Consider the following 16,054-nt stretch of genomic DNA (forward strand, 5'->3'; position numbering starts at 1 on the left):
TTTTCTTAAATTGCATTTTAATTGAACAAAAGGAAAAAGGTTCTACTGTGTAATTTTCAGGGGCAATTGCACATTTTAGTGAAATTAGATTTTGAAGGGCTTCATAAAGGTACGTTCTTGTGTTAAACTTTCTTTATTCATTTTTCTTAGTACAGTTAAATGTTATTTGATTTAGTAATTCTACTGGTGCAATGGTATGATTATTGACAGTATCACAATTCACAAGCAATAGAGCTTGAAACATTACAAGTCATTGAGTCTCACAATTCAATAACCTTCATTATCGGTTCCACAAAGGTATTTACTAGAATCTTGGACATATTATATTACCCCAAATTAATTAAGTAATTCTCCTGTATGAATTCTGCCCATATGTCTTCAGTCATCTCATGTTTTTATATATTAAAGTACAAAATAAATTACTTTTTGAGTGTCAGTCACAAACTTTCACTACAACTCTTCACGTTCATTAGCCTTTATTTTCATAAACCGGATAAAATCCTGTGCCTTTCTTGGATCGTTGTAATCTGAGGAAAACTTGCCGTTCTTAAAATATTGGAAAGTGGGGTAGCCAGAGACTTTGTATCGTTGGCACGTCTGAAATGAAACATATTTTATCATACAGAAGCATGAATACATGCGTTTGTGAAAAGGCACTTACTTTCTCAGATACTGAACAGTCAACGGCTGCCAACGCTCCAATACCTTCCCTGTCCAAAATCGCTGCAGCTTGAGCAAAATCTGGCTTGGCAGTCTTATCCGCTGCACATATACGAAATAATTAATTAAGATTCGTCTCAGAACTTCTGAGTCAGAAGTCTCACCTCCCCACATTGCAAAAAAACTACGCAATCAATCTTCATACATTGATTCAACGTGAACATAGGGCAATGTGAGAAATCGCAAAAACATGACATGCATTCTTGCCAAAATACTTACATGTTGTATAGAACATGACGAGAGAGGATTCATGAGTGCTAAAGTATTTCTCTATTGTGCTGTCTGTTAAAATGTTCACTTTCTCATAACCAGGGTTCTCTGACCAGTCGTCTTCTTGTGCGGTCTCCGAATTTGGTGATGGTGAACCACTACGTTTCAATTCACTCAGAAATCCAGATTTCTGAATACAACGGGAATAATCATGAGCCATTTAATTAAGAAAAATACGCTTATTATTAAAACTGAATAACGGTATTATGCCAACCGTTCTTTCTCCATCGTAGTTGAGCACGTCTTCTTTGTTGAAATACTGAAAAATTTTAAACGTGGGAAATCCTCGGACTTCATACGTTTCACAAAGAGATTTCTCCACCGTACAGTCAACAGCACCGTACATTACTCTCGGATCGTCCTTGAGTTCTTCCGCTGCAGCCGTTAGTGAGGGCTTGGCGTTTTTGCAGTGACCACACCCTATTTATAGCGAAACTAGAATTACTCTACCCATTTATTCTCATATTTTCTTCTGCAAAGGGCTAAGTAATGAGGTGAAAGTGTGCAAAAAGAATATCTTATTACATGGAGCATAGAACATGACAAGGGCTCGCTTCTTTTTACGCAAAGTCGATTTAAAGTTTTCCTCGTTAAGATGAATCACGGCGGACTCTTCTTCCGACCACGCCTTCTCGGGCGGAGGTGGCGGCGGTGGCTCTTTTGGATTTTTCATAAAGTCAATTATTGCTGATTCATCTCTCACGTTTCCGACATCAAAAGCTAATTCTCCGTCTTTGAAGTATTTTACGGTGGGGTAGCCTTTAATATCATACCGAGTCCCGAGAGACGATTCTTTCGTTACATCAACAGCAGCTAACACGCCGACGATCTGTGGTGAAAGTACATTCCAGCCAGACAAAGAGCGGGGAAACGATAAATTGTTAATTGTTGAAAAAACATGGGATCTGACTACAACTTATTTATACCTTCTGCTTCTTTAATTTTTCAGCGGCCACAACGTAGCCGGGTTTCATTTTCTTACAATGTCCTGTAAACATAAATGGTAGTAAGAATGAATCAGCAGCAAAGAGAGTACGGTACACAAATGTATAGATCGAAAATGATTGTTTTGAGGTGGATGTCAATTTTTAAACTTTTAGAACTCACCACACCAGGGGGCATAAAACATGACTAGAACAGAAGGATTTTCCTAGAAAATTTTAAAAATACATCAGTTACGGATGGAATTAAAACTTACTCAAAATTCAAGGCATTACGAAAGGCATTATGCATGCTAGGCTTCTTAAATTTGCTTATGAATGAGTATTACACAGAACTGCAATCTCGACAATACTACTTCTCAGTAATGATAATTAGCACTGAAAAGACTTCCCGTCAATGACAATTATAAATTCTGACTTATATAAGAGCACCACAAGGCGATGGTGGGTGTGATGGAAAGTAGAATGGATGGCATCAAGTATCAAAGAAGATATTCTACCTTAATTGTCGTATCAAAGGTGGAAGTCGTCAAATGAACCACTTCACTAGGTTCATCAGACCACTCTGCGTCTTTCGGTTTTTCCACTTTGGGAGCACTCGGGTCTCGCATAAAGCTAATAATTCCTTCCTTGTTGTTTTCTCCTTCAAACTGTTGTTTCATTTGTCCATTCCTGGAAGCAATTATGACGCTATTCTCATTTCATATTTCAAGTGTACACCATTCAAAGAAGTGGAACATACAAAGAGAAATGTTGAATTGATCTTTTTTTTACGCCAAATATAAAATTACGATAAATGTAAAATAAATACTCAGGTTATTTAGGCATGATTTACTACATACCATGAATTGCATATACTTTCAGCAAAGTTGTTCGTGACGAGTGATTGAGTGAACTGAGCAATAAAAACAACAGAGAAAAAGCTTTCACCTCTAAATGTCTTACCTAAAGTAAAGAAGGGTTGGGAATCCAGTGATGTTGTACTTTTGGCGAACAGGCCCATTCTCCGGCATATTTACGTCAATGGCAGCTAGAATTCCATCTTCTTCCTTCAGTTCTTCCGCCGCAGCAACATAGTCAGGCTTAATCTTTTTACAAAAGCCACACCAAGGGGTGTAATATAGAACCATTACCCCTCTGGACCAACTTTCCTTCTTTATAAGTTTCTGCAAAGCCTACAAACACACAAAATGTCGACATCAGATTGTAGATAAAACATTTCTTGTGTTTTGTGAAAGATTATTTCATTTTATGTCTGATTTCCGGAACTGAGGGTACTCAAACTAAAATTATCTACTGATAACATTCAGAATTTGAGGAAACACGACTTGATCCATATTTATTCATACGACATTGCTTACTGGATGAGAAATATGAACATGTGAACCTGATAAGCACGCTTAATTGAGGTAAAGTTTAATTAAGGCATTGTGTCAGTATAGTCAGCGGGAAATTAAGACGTTTTCGTGGGATGATGAACACATTTTCGTAGAAATGGAGATTAAACAATGGGAGGTTCATGTGAACATTAGCTTCTCAGCGTATAGAATGAATTAAAGATATTAAAAAGAGACCTGGAGATTTGGAAGATGGACCACAGCAGTTGCAGTTTCATCCTCATGCCAGGGCAGATCGCCAGTCGGGTCTTTCAGAAAATTCACCACGGACGACACCCTCGGAGCTCGGTCGTAGTCTTTATTAAATTCTCCATTGTTGTAATGTTTCATCACATAGTTTCCAGGAGAGGGACTGGCTTTCACTTTCTTGCACAACTTTTTCGCGTCCCTGAGTTTCAATGAAATGTTAAATTAATCATCAACTCAGAGTCACTTTTCATTGTGACTGGCCCCAAATGAAAAAAAAATCTAAAGCCAGAACTAGCTACATACACGTAGGTTAATGAGAATGTGAATGTGAGAAATGAGAAAGTTGACACGTTGTCGTTTCAACTTTCATTGAAAAATAATGGCAAACGTGTAGGAAGGCATTAATAATGGTTATTTAACATACTTATGCTAAGTCAGGGTGCAAAACATTCTCCCCTTTCAAAACCTAGCGGTATCAGGAGAAAGTGTAGAGTAAAAATGTGTAGTGTGGTGTCATCCGCCTGTCTTTTCGATTTCGAAAGTCGCCAAGCAGGTGGTTTCAGGTTTTAATCTCTTAAAAAGTTTCCTCTGCTCTTTAGCAAATGATCCCAATGAGACCTCATCCATCCTCCCTTTCTCCGCTAATGCTACCACGAATGTGCCCAGAAGGAACACTTTCATGATGGAACTACACCATCGTACCACCGCAAACTTGGTTCATTACAAACCGATGATACAACCTAATACGCCATTACATTTGAAAGTGCTACAATAAGTCATTGTTTCCCGATGCTCCCATATGCATAATTCACCATTAATATGTCGCATGTCTCCTGTGTATATTGCTTCTGAATTGACAGGCTATTTACCACCTGAAACCCACGCAGATCCACCAACTCCTCTTAAAAAGAATGACCTACTGTTATCCTCACACACATGCAGAATGTACATAATCGTAGAGTAAAAGTTAGAGTAAAAGTCGTGGTTGTAATGGATTGAGATTAATGTATGAGGTCGTTTCACAGTTTCACCGTAAATATATGGTAGTTGTTTCAGCAAAGCACGAATTCATTCAGTCTACAGGCATTTAGATAAATTAGATATATAAGATATTTCAGGTATCCAACCAGGTTTCACATATGAATAGTCCTTCTGAATTTATGGCACATTTACATACAACTCGTACTTCACTTTGTAAGTTTGCAACTAGTAAACAATATAATTTCTTCAATTACTGTGAATTATTTGAACAAAGCATTCATATAACCTCTTCATATAAATCTCCTTATTAATTAAGAGGCAAGAAAACCTCGAAAATGTAGCGTAATTAATATCTTGAACTTTCACTACGAATACATAAGAACTGGACGTGGAAGACTAAATCTCAAATTTCAGAATGTGAACGTTTACTTTCCTATCATTCCCTTTCTTTCAGTGTTTATATCTTATGAGAAAGAAAACAATGTTTTAATTATGTTTCCTTCCGTATACATTATTTCCAGCAAAGGAAGCTCACATACTGCGAGCCTATTCTGTCTGCTCGCATCAAGCAAATCATTACTCGGACAACTTTTACTATCCATTCGCAGTACATCTAGACGTTCACTGTATTTATTATCGTAATGCAATACGTAATGCAACATACATAAAATGAGCTACGTGATTTATCCGACCACAAAAACTTTGTCTGACCACATTTGCAATCTACATGTTAATAAAATCACAGAATAAAAATAAAACCGTATCTCCAACATAAAACCACACGATGCTATTAAAATAAGGTCTGCACTGTCTGTCGCAGGATCGTGATTTCATTCCTACAATATCTCACCCACCCACCTACCCAAGTATTAGAGTTTGGGAAAGTATGGAGAAAGTTGAGAAAACGGCATCAAAGGAGAAAGCAGGCTCACTTCTCCCCAAAAACTCACTTTCACCACCACCACCAAATGCTACATATATTGATGGTGACATAAGCAGCAAGAAGGAAAGAAATAGATACTTGCCCCGAACTGGCACAGTCGACGAGGGCGATGGTGCCCAAGCCTTTGACGACCCCTGCCGCCTCCTTGAGCACCCCGAGAATGTCGTCACGAGCAAAGGAAGCCCTGCCACTCCCGAAGCAGATGAGAACATTTGTCTTGCTTTTGATCAGCCTCTTCCATTCCTTAACATCCGTCATCTCATTGAGCACCACCTTGTTCTTCTGTGAACCAATGCGATTCGATGATAGCTGCTCATCACCCAAACTGCTCGGAACTCTGTAGAGCAGAGTGAGGAGAAAGGTGGTGGTGACGACGAACAATGAGAAAGTCTGTGGGGGAAGAAACGTACAATTTTTTGAGTGAATCGTAACTTTAATATTCCAAACGAATTGACAAAGCGAGTTCAAGCAAACGGGGAATGTTATAATTAACATATTGACTCTGATTCTTTTCATCCATCTAATCATCAACAAGTTGTTGAGTCAGACAAAGTTTTCCAATATAAGCATGAAGGAAAACAGATCCCGTGAAAATGTAATTGGTAATTAATTATGTTTCACTGAACATACTTGCTTTCTCATAGTTGAAAGGAAATCAATATTTCTTATGTATTCATTATTTAATGTGTCTGACAGATGCAGAAGAAATGTATGAATTTCATTTAACCAATTTTAAAGTTAAAAAGGAATTTCAAATCACAAGTGAAAATTTGCTGCACTTTCATGAAATAAAATACTTATCTAAATACTTATCTAAATATTTATGTAACAATGACATAAGAAACATGTAATATTAATTTCCTTATCTAACTTGTTCATTGTCCAACTTTTAGCTTAGTAAGCAATCTTTTGCAAAATGTATGCAATTTGAATAACTAAGTAAATGTTATAGTGCAACAAACTGAGAATTTGCCAACCTTTCTTCCGGGGTGAAAGTATCCATGAGTGTGCATTTGCATCTTTCTTCCCACGCAATAATTGATCAACTCATACAAATTTAGCTCAAACCTGCACGTTTTCCACTCAATTCTTCACACACACAAATGAATCAATTGTTTACAATTTAATATATAACTCTTATTAGCTATCTATTTAAACTGTGAAATCCCATTTATTCAAATTTTTGCAAGACATGTGATGTTTGACAACTTTCACTACTACTATAGTAGTAGTACGAATATTATGTTTTAAGTTTTTAGGCAAATCAGTTTAAGCTCCAGATTTGCTTTCACCACCAACCAACTCAAAACAATCAGCTTTCCGTTAATATTCTCTCCTCTTCTGGTTTGTCAGAAATAAGTTTAGGAGTCTATTTTAGATGCATATTTGCAGACTAATTTGTCTCCACAATCTAAATGTAAATATCATATCATTTCAACCGGCATGCTATATTTATCGTTAAATTGTAATTTGTCATTCATTGTTCATTTGTTCGTCAAAACAGGCATATTATATCTTTGAGATGTGATGGTGATGTGTCAAAAATCAAGTCGGATGCTCACGCAAATTCCCACACATTTCCTCCAGGCGCCTGGAGCAACAAGTGTGAGTTTGAGGATGCAGAGCTGCCTTTCGGAGCCAGAAATACTCACTTTTCTGATCAAAGTTTCTTCTGAGCGGGATTTGGCGGCGGATCATCCCTGCCGTTCACTTTGTTCTTTTGTTGTCAGCTTCAATCTCCTGATTTCATTTCATCTTGTTATTTAATTTTAGCGAGTTTTATAACTCTCATTTTAAAATATTAGTTTTCCTTTTTTGTGAATTGGTAAAATGGATGTCGCTGGAGCTACGACTGGACAACATCGTGTCGCTGACGATGTTGGGGAACGATGTCAAAAATTGTTTCAGGATTTTTTGGAACAGTAAGTAACATAAATAGAGATGAAGTAATGTAGTCTAATTAATTGATACGATTGCTTTATAATTCGTAATATGATAGGTTCAAGGAATATCAAACAAATCCTCCCAAATATCTTGAAGATGCTCGAAACTTGATAAAACCTGAGAGAAATACTTTGACAATTTCCTTTGCTGACATTACGGACTTCAACCAACATTTGGGGGACTGTATTACTCAAGAGTATTATCGGTAATAAAATGTTATTTTACAAATTCAATTGAACTCTATAAGTTTGTTAGTGCCGTGTAATTTCACCAGTTGTTTTTATTACCTCACCGCAGGATTTATCCATACTTGTGTCGCGCTGTGAAGAACTTTTTGAAGGACCAGGCCGACATTAATGTTCCTCTCAAAGAGTACTTTGTCGCTCTGACGGATGTTCCAACCCGTTTTAAAGTTCGAGAACTGTCAACCACAAAAGTTGGGACATTGATCCGAATTTCTGGCCAGGTGGTAAGAACTCATCCTGTTCATCCGGAACTGGTGGCTGGAACTTTTAAGTGTATGGATTGTCAGACGGTTATTAGAGATGTTGAACAACAATTTAAGGTAATTTTTGTTTATTAATTTGTTAATTTTAATGCGCATCATTACATAATTAATTTAATATTATTTTATTTCTTCATATTTTGTAGTACACTCAACCCGTGACTTGTACCAACCAAGCTTGTGCGAACCGTTCTCGTTTTGTTCTCGACCCAAAAACCTCGAGGTTTGTGGATTTTCAGAAAATACGAATTCAAGAAACTCAAGCTGAATTGCCTCGAGGCTCGATCCCTAGAAGGTTTGTTTTATAAGACGTGACTTTAATTAATATTAATATTAATATGTGGTATGGACATGATAATGTATACCACTCTATTTACAGCATGGAAGTTATTGTGAGAGCCGAAGCAGTTGAAGTTGCCCAAGCTGGTGACCAGTGCGACTTTATTGGAACCTTAATCGTTGTCCCCGATGTGGGGTCTCTTAATTTGCCAGGTGCAAAGGCTGAAACAGGGGCCAGAAATAGGGTGAGTTCAAGCTACTAATTTAGTCCGATTAAATATCTAATCCGACATGAATTAAAACACTGTATATTCTCTTTCTGTGTAGGGAGAACGATCGGAAGGTGATAATGATGGCCTACAGGGGCTTAAGGCTTTGGGAGTCCGAGAGCTTAGTTATCGACTAGCTTTTCTGGCATGTAATGTTTCGTCATCGAATCCCAAGGTACATAATAACCATATTGACATTATTTATCTCATATTTATTATGTATGTACAATGTACCTGATTCCTTCTAGTTTGCTGGACGAGAATGGATTCTTGAGGACATTTCAAAGGAATCCCTTCAAAAACAAATGAATCCCGAGGAATGGGCAAAGATTTTCAGCATGTGCAATGATAAGCATTTGTACGTCAAGTTGATTAGCAGCTTGTTCCCAACCATTCATGGAAATGAAGAAGTAAAGCGTGGTTTACTGCTCATGTTATTTGGTGGAGTTCCAAAAGTGACGATGGAAAAGACTGCACTACGAGGAGATATTAACATTTGCATTGTCGGAGATCCAAGTGTAGCAAAATCACAGTTTTTGAAACAAGTATGTTCGTCTTCAGTTTATCAATTTAAAATTCTTGGGTTTATGTACATTATTATATATATATATATTGTAAATCAAAACAGGTGGCAGATTTTAGCCCAAGAGCAGTTTACACTTCGGGGAAAGCATCAAGTGCAGCAGGTTTGACCGCCGCCGTGGTTCGAGATGAAGAATCGTTCGAGTTTGTTATTGAAGCTGGGGCTCTTATGCTTGCTGACAATGGAGTTTGTTGCATTGACGAATTTGACAAAATGGACCCAAGGGACCAGGTAGCTATCCACGAAGCAATGGAACAGCAAACAATTTCCATCACAAAGGTGAGTTTATTCGTATCTTGGTATTGCTAATTAATTTGTACATGCATGTTCCTTGCAACTGGAATGCAAAACTAAATGCCAAAATATATTTGTAGGCTGGTGTAAGAGCAACGTTAAACGCAAGAACTTCTATATTAGCTGCCGCAAACCCAATCAACGGCCGATATAATAGAGCAAAATCGCTTCGACAAAATATCAATCTCGGAGCTCCAATTTTGTCTCGATTTGATCTGTTCTTCATCCTGATTGACGACACAAATGAAGTCACAGACTATGCTATTGCTAGAAAAATTGTAGACTTACATTGCAGAATGGAGGAATCGATTGAACGTGTTTACAGCCGGGAAGAAATTTTGCGGTACATCCTGTTTGCACGTCAATTCAAGCCTAAACTGAGCACAGTAAGTGATAAACTAGAGCTTATTATTACTTAGTTGTTACACATTTTGAATAGTGAGTTAACTTTTGTGTTGTCGTTTCAGGATGCGTCTAAATTACTCATTAAATGCTACAAAACGCTTAGACAGCGAGAAGTTGGAAATTCATCTAGAACTGCGTGGAGAATTACAGTCCGTCAATTGGAGAGTTTGATAAGATTGTCAGAGGCAATGGCCAGACTATATTGCTCGGACAAGGTGAATTAATATAACATGTATATAATTTCGGAATAATCGTTGAGGAGAGAATGTATTAATTTAGTAACAATTTAGAAATATATCATGATAACAATTGATAACTTACAGGTGACTGTTCCTCATGTCGAAGAAGCATACCGTTTGCTGAATAAATCCATCATTCGCGTTGAACAACCAGACATAAATCTGGACGGTGAAGAAGACGAACCAGGCGCTGTACATGAGGAGGACGAAGAAGCTCAAGCAATGGACGATATGCGTGCCGAAGAAGCAGAAATGATGGAAACGGAGAGTCGTGGTGATTCACACAGTATTGCAGACTCTCGACCTGAAAGTCTTTCACAAAAGAAGAAATTGAAGATGAGCTACATCGACTACAAAAATATGTCAAATCTCATCTTAATATACATGAGGCGAGAAGAAGGCAAATCTGAAGATGACGGAGAGGAAACAGAAGGTTTGAAGAGAAGTCGTATCGTGGACTGGTATTTAAATGAAATTGGCGACACCATTGATACGGAGGAAGAGTTGATTGAGAAGAAAGAATTGGTAGAAAAGGTCATTAAGAGATTGATCGAACATGTAAGCAATTTGGTCGCTTTAATGACGTACAAATTATGAGAAATATATGACTGCGTTTAGTATGTGAGTATGAAATTTATTTAAAACTTGTATATATTTCCAAATTTAGGATCGTGTAATCATTCAATTGGTGACCTCCAAGTTTCAACGAGGACAACAAGACCCCATTGAAGAGGAGGAAGATCCACTGTTGGTCGTTCATCCCAATTACCAGATTAACTATTAATTTATGTTCTTTACAATTTCTTCGGCTAATCCTGTAACTAATTTTTCTATTGATCATATTTTATAAAAGTCTATCCAATTTTTAATTCCCGTGATTGTGACAAAGGGATATTAATAAAATTATAAATATAACATGTATCATTATTTTTTTTATATATTTCATATATATATATATATATATCAAGAGTAACAGCAACAATAATTTCAATAACGTTGGATTATTAGAGGACCTATAAGATGCCAATCGTTATCAACATGTAAAAACCAACACTAATTCTATTGCTTGTAACAACTGCCAGCTTTCCCTCGAGGATCCCATCGTACGCTGACTTTAATGACTTCATCGAGTCCATTAATTGGTACCTTGTAGGTGACGTCATAGTCATCGTGGGATTTCAATAGATTAGTTTGCCAATTATGATAATCAATACCACGAATGTCGCGGTCAATCATTTGACAAACGCTGTCCACAATTTCGACCGGCGTTTGGCATTTACCAGAGAAACGAGCGGCAGTAACGCAGGTGGCAATGAATTGCATATGAGCCGTGACGAGGTTTTGCAAAGCTCGGGCTCGTGCAACTTTTGAACTTCTTAGAATTTTTGGATTTCTGATTATCATCGCAGGATTCAACAACGGTTTGCTGGTTGATGTTCGGCATTCATATCCACACAAATAGTCAGCGGAGGACGAGTTCAAATGCAAGGCTTGATCAGCGTTGATTAGTTTAGTAGGTAACGGCCGAAAGAAGTTACACAACTTGATAAAGGGCACACTATTCTCGACATTGCTAACCTGAGGGATCTTAAAACGATCCATACAATCCCGTGCAAATACCATAAATTTCTTAATATGAAAGATTGACACATGGGTTAAAAAATCATTAGAAGGGTTTGCAGGCTCCAAGATAAAACGTCCCACGTTGTTCAAGTTCACTGAAGGCGTTAGTTTCAGCACCTGGGGTGGGATGGAAGCTCGACTTGTGTCGACAAAATTATCCCATCCTCCACTCGAACCGGTGTAAAATGCACATCTCAGGTGATCCAGTCGATTCAAGTATGAGAGAAACATGATAAAAGCATCGTGCAAAGATTTCACCCGTCGTTTGGCAGCACAAACAGCAATCAACTCGATGATGGTAATTCCGCCAGGGATGTATTCTCCAAAAAAGAGCGACTTGTACCAAAATTTGGCAAGGCGCACTAGGTCTTGCGTAAACGGGGTTTGTTGCCGCATAAAACCCAGTTGATCTTCCACCAAGCTGTTTCTGTAGTAGGCATGTGTTGTTGGATGGCGTGCAATTTTTCTAGTTACTTCATCCAGCTGCACCTTGGCAAAATTCAGCGATTGTGGATTGTGCACCAAATTCACTGCGGGCAGTATTTCGACGACAAAACCAGCGCTTTGTTCTAATCCTCCTATTCCAGACGGTGGTACTACAAACCGAACGCATTTGCTATGTTGAATTTCATTTTCATTGATGCCAAACGTTGTTGAGATTACGGCCTCGAAATCTTCAAGAATTTTAACAAAATCAGGTTTATCGTTAATGTTGACGAATACCGTGAGATAGAGGCTTTGGAACATGACGGCCGTGTACTTGTCATTGCGCCCTTCATAGATCATCCTCATGATGGGGAACTTGCTGTTAGCCTTTAGTGCAGCCAGTATCTTGATATGATAGGACAACCAATGACTAATTAATTCCAAACCTAGGTTTGTTATGTTGTTATCGGTGAATTTTTTTAACGATAATACCTTGTCAGCTAATTGCTGGCCTTCCATGACGTACTCGTCCTTGGGGATAAGAGATCGACTAAAGTTGTGTAAAGCATCGTCAACCTGAGATCCAACCATTGTGCTTTACTTTGGAGTAGCAAGATCAGCAATGAAGAAGTAGAAATTAATAAACTCAAAGGACCTGTTTACAATAAAAGTGAAAATTCAGAATATATGACGTTACTACAATTATTTCATTTCTTTCTTACCGATCCGTAGTGTGATTCGTCGCTGCTATAGGATAAGGACTGGGTCAGCTTGGCAGATATTTAGCCAAGTCGCACATGAAACTACAATGAATTTATGAATTTATCTAACGTATTAAAATAAATTGGATGACTGTTGTGTGTGTGGAGCAGCAGCAGACGCAATTTCCAAATGAACCTGCCCGCACACAGTCACATGTGGCCCCCACCTTGCTATTCTCAAATACCACACATTAGTAAGTCTTGTATTCCTTCGTGACTTGGCACACCCACAAACAAGCTCCTTGCCCAAATTTGTTGGCCTTTAAAGACTTGTTTTTAATTTAAAAAAAAAACGAATTTCAATGGGTACCTCAATTTTGATACATCAATGTCAATAATACATCAATGATACATCAATAATTCTCGCCTATCCGAGAATGCTTTCACCTTGTCCTACATATATATTATTTAAAACCTGTTTTTAAACCTATCAAAAATATATTTGTTTTTATATTACTAGATGCAAAATAACAGTTCTGCAACTTCAAATAGTGAAATGAAATAAAGTTCTAGAAATAAAGTTCATATGTAGAAAAGAGTAAGTTGTCCTTCTCTCTCTTGTTGCCCCATGTTGACGTATTGGTTTCTCCTTCATTGGAAGTAGTGAGTGCGACCACTTTCTCCAACACCATGTCCTCCGCGTTTGTTCTTTCTCCAAAAATATGTCTCCCGAGACTTCTTTCCATTTCCTGAAAGGCTTTTCTTAATTCACTCTGGGGAGAAACTTGAGGGTCTTTCGGTGATGAAAATGTCCCACTTATCTGAGACTGCAACTTGCTGACTGCTGCTCCTTCTCTTCTTTTCCTCTTTCTCTCTGTGTGTTGCCTCTTTGTGGGAGCAATTTCTTGGAGTAAACAGTTTAGGTTTCGAAATGAAACATGTTCAACGAGAGGAAACTATACGGCTGAAGGAGCCCAGTTAAAAAATCCGGAATTTATTTAAATTTGTACCAGAGTGCTTCAACTGCTACACTTTGATCTCTTGATGTCGGCATATTTGCATATTTGACATGAGACTTCAAAGTCCCATTTAATTGCCCTAATTTTATGTCTTGCGTGCACGTATCAGAAATAATGGATAAATAGATAACTTTCACTTGTGTTGACGTACGTTTGCATGATTTAGAGTTAAAATTGTCAATATAGAATAATTAACACCAGAAACACACAAGTTAACCAAGTTGGATACAATAATTTTTATTTACAATACATACGTCAGTATTTTCAATCTCACTCATGCATAACGATGCCGGAGAAAGCAAAATGTGAGTCAAATGAAATTAAATATTCGGAATAACTATGTATTGACATGCAACATCCAAACTTATCGATTTCAATAACTGTTGAACATATTACGTCTTTACTTGCTTAACACATGCATATCTATGCTATTTGCACGCACTATATGTATTTGCATGATTTTGATACCATAGGATTGAGTAGACGTCTTCTTCCGCTTCTTCTCATGTATTTTTCTGATTTCCTTATATGCATTCTTCACAGTGTAAGTTTTATGTAACAACGAGTTTGGCAGTCCAAATACTGACCGACAAGTCGTTTGAATACAAAAGGGTCAAGATTTATTTCTTAGGTCGAGAATTTTTGATTATGTATTATTTGCATGGAAGTCAAGCTTGAGGAATATGCACATTAGGCATGCGGATTTCAGTGAAACAGTGAAACCCATTAGTTGATTCTCATTGGAGGATTCCCTTCCGCTGCCGTTGTGTGAAGAGAACTGAGGTGGCACAAACAAGTTTTTGCACTTATCGGCTTCACCGCTCAGGTTGTTCATACTGTTGTTTGAATTGGACAAATGGGGGGTTTGAAAGACAAGACAAGTACAAAAATAGAAAACGCCCACAGTCAGCAGTCAGTACTCTGAGGATTTCTGTATGCCCGCTTGGCTGGACATTAGCATTTACTCATAACAATGACAGAGAAAGCACGGCCAACTATAAAGATTCCCACATTGGGAAATACCCAAGTTCATTAACATCAAGAAATCAAATTCCGAGATGATTACAATAAATTTGATGATTATACATAGTAAATCCTGGTACGTCTTACTTGGTCGATAATAAAATGCTTTCAGACCAGATGGGAATGACATGTAACTCTTCGTAACATAACAAAACATGTCCCTTTCCCGAACTAAAGATTAATGATCTAGCCATGCGACAGGGACGACAGCGGTTGGGCAATAATTTTACAAACGTAGATGTACAAATGTATGTACAAGAATTTCCTTATATGGATAAAGGGAAAGTGATATCTACAAGGCAGATTGCTCTTTGAGTTGAAAATAAACTTTCCCTATTCAGGAATTCTTTTTAATGCACATTCATCTGTGTGACAGGAGCGGTTTATTTCGACATTTTAGGACACACAGTCTTCATATACAGAATTTGAGTAACCTTTTGATAAAATAGTATGCAAACCTCAACCTTAATTCCTCAACGTCATTTGTTCTCCCAACTTTTGCAGTTACGACTTACTGTCGGTCATTTGTCTGGGCTTCCTTCCCCTGCAGCATTATGATGATGAGATCTGGTGAAGTGTTGCAAGTGGTGGCTTCGAACTTAAAATATTCCCACATTCTCGACTTGTTCAACTTTCTCCTTGGTCGAGGAGCATCTCTCATATAAAGGAAGAGATGACGAAGACGCTGTCTGGATAACTGTGACAAATGTTCGGGGTTAAAAGTGAATGAAATGGATGTTGGAAACGATTACCTTACCACCACGATATCTGGCTGGGGACAGTTGTGGCTTAGTTGGGTGGAATTCAACTGAGTTCCTTTTGTGACTAGTAAAGTAGTGGTTTCCTATAGAATTCACTCATCTATCATCTGGTTCTACCTGCCTATGCACATAGGGCTATTTTTGTTGTTTCCTTATATGCACAAGAAATGTAAATCTACGAAAATTTGCAACATCAGGCCAGCAGGTGTTGGTATCGGAAAAGTAATTTAAGGATTTCTCCTCTGATTTCAACCGTGTGAATAAGCAAATAAGTAGAACAGATGCATCAGATTACAGGGAGTGTGCATAATTTGGAAATATTCATCCTTCTTTCGCCCGTCACTGCCATTTATACATATATTCCATCACTTTTCCTTTATGTGATGTATATGTGTAGGTATGTCATGTCGTTGGGTCTCGTGCTTAAGCAAATTAAAATACAAAAGTATACGGGTCGATGTTTGCAAACAAGGCAAAAATACATGGTCATTTGTTGCTAATTTGAGCAATGGTGTTTGCATACAACTTCTGGCAAAGTTTTA

The 16,054-nt window shown here is 37.7% G+C and overlaps 3 protein-coding genes across 3 annotated transcripts; 1 reads left to right on the forward strand and 2 right to left on the reverse strand.

Moving 5' to 3' along the window:
- Window positions 1-110: 110 nt before the first annotated feature.
- On the reverse strand, window positions 111-6,794 carry LOC110846096 (protein disulfide-isomerase A5). Its single transcript, XM_022092727.2, has 12 exons — window positions 6,419-6,794; window positions 5,524-5,831; window positions 3,506-3,716; window positions 2,877-3,106; window positions 2,432-2,603; window positions 2,098-2,140; window positions 1,917-1,978; window positions 1,516-1,819; window positions 1,205-1,410; window positions 940-1,120; window positions 662-762; window positions 111-597 (listed from the first exon to the last, which is right to left on the reverse strand). Exons 1-12 carry the CDS (start codon window positions 6,458-6,460, stop codon window positions 451-453), a joined length of 2,007 nt encoding a protein of 668 aa, XP_021948419.1. The 5' UTR covers window positions 6,461-6,794; the 3' UTR covers window positions 111-450.
- Window positions 6,795-7,143: 349 nt separating this feature from the next.
- Window positions 7,144-10,874, forward strand: LOC110845977 (DNA replication licensing factor Mcm6). Its single transcript, XM_022092548.2, has 12 exons — window positions 7,144-7,363; window positions 7,441-7,590; window positions 7,683-7,950; window positions 8,037-8,185; window positions 8,270-8,414; window positions 8,497-8,613; window positions 8,687-8,983; window positions 9,067-9,300; window positions 9,396-9,701; window positions 9,783-9,935; window positions 10,044-10,517; window positions 10,627-10,874. The coding sequence occupies exons 1-12, from the start codon at window positions 7,272-7,274 to the stop codon at window positions 10,741-10,743; spliced, it is 2,502 nt and encodes an 833-aa protein (XP_021948240.1). The 5' UTR covers window positions 7,144-7,271; the 3' UTR covers window positions 10,744-10,874.
- On the reverse strand, window positions 10,573-13,137 carry LOC110845978. Its single transcript, XM_022092550.2, has 3 exons — window positions 12,731-13,137; window positions 12,501-12,663; window positions 10,573-12,413 (listed from the first exon to the last, which is right to left on the reverse strand). Exons 2-3 carry the CDS (start codon window positions 12,597-12,599, stop codon window positions 11,019-11,021), a joined length of 1,494 nt encoding a protein of 497 aa, XP_021948242.1. The 5' UTR covers window positions 12,600-12,663; window positions 12,731-13,137; the 3' UTR covers window positions 10,573-11,018.
- Between the last annotated feature and the right edge of the window lie 2,917 nt (window positions 13,138-16,054).

Source organism: Folsomia candida, unplaced genomic scaffold (assembly GCF_002217175.1).
Source record: "Folsomia candida strain VU population unplaced genomic scaffold, ASM221717v1 Fcan01_Sc003, whole genome shotgun sequence".
NCBI classification, from domain to species: Eukaryota; Metazoa; Arthropoda; class Collembola; order Entomobryomorpha; family Isotomidae; genus Folsomia; species Folsomia candida.

Bases quoted from the DNA above. Each gene is read 5' to 3' on its own strand.
- LOC110846096 (XM_022092727.2), bottom strand. From the start codon at position 6,460: ATGCAAATGCACACTCATGGATACTTTCACCCCGGAAGAAAG. The intron at 1,820-1,916 runs GTATAAATAAGT...CTTTCACCACAG, and splicing joins AAAAATTAAAGAAGCAGAAG to ATCGTCGGCGTGTTAGCTGC. The intron at 763-939 runs GTAAGTATTTTG...GTATATGTGCAG, and splicing joins CGTCATGTTCTATACAACAT to CGGATAAGACTGCCAAGCCA.
- LOC110845978 (XM_022092550.2), bottom strand. From the start codon at position 12,599: ATGGTTGGATCTCAGGTTGACGATGCTTTACACAACTTTAGTCGATCT. The intron at 12,414-12,500 runs GTATTATCGTTA...TATCATATCAAG, and splicing joins GCCAGCAATTAGCTGACAAG to ATACTGGCTGCACTAAAGGC.
- LOC110845977 (XM_022092548.2), top strand. From the start codon at position 7,272: ATGGATGTCGCTGGAGCTACGACTGGACAACATCGTGTCGCTGACGAT. The intron at 7,364-7,440 runs GTAAGTAACATA...GTAATATGATAG, and splicing joins TTTCAGGATTTTTTGGAACA to GTTCAAGGAATATCAAACAA. The intron at 8,984-9,066 runs GTATGTTCGTCT...AAATCAAAACAG, and splicing joins AATCACAGTTTTTGAAACAA to GTGGCAGATTTTAGCCCAAG.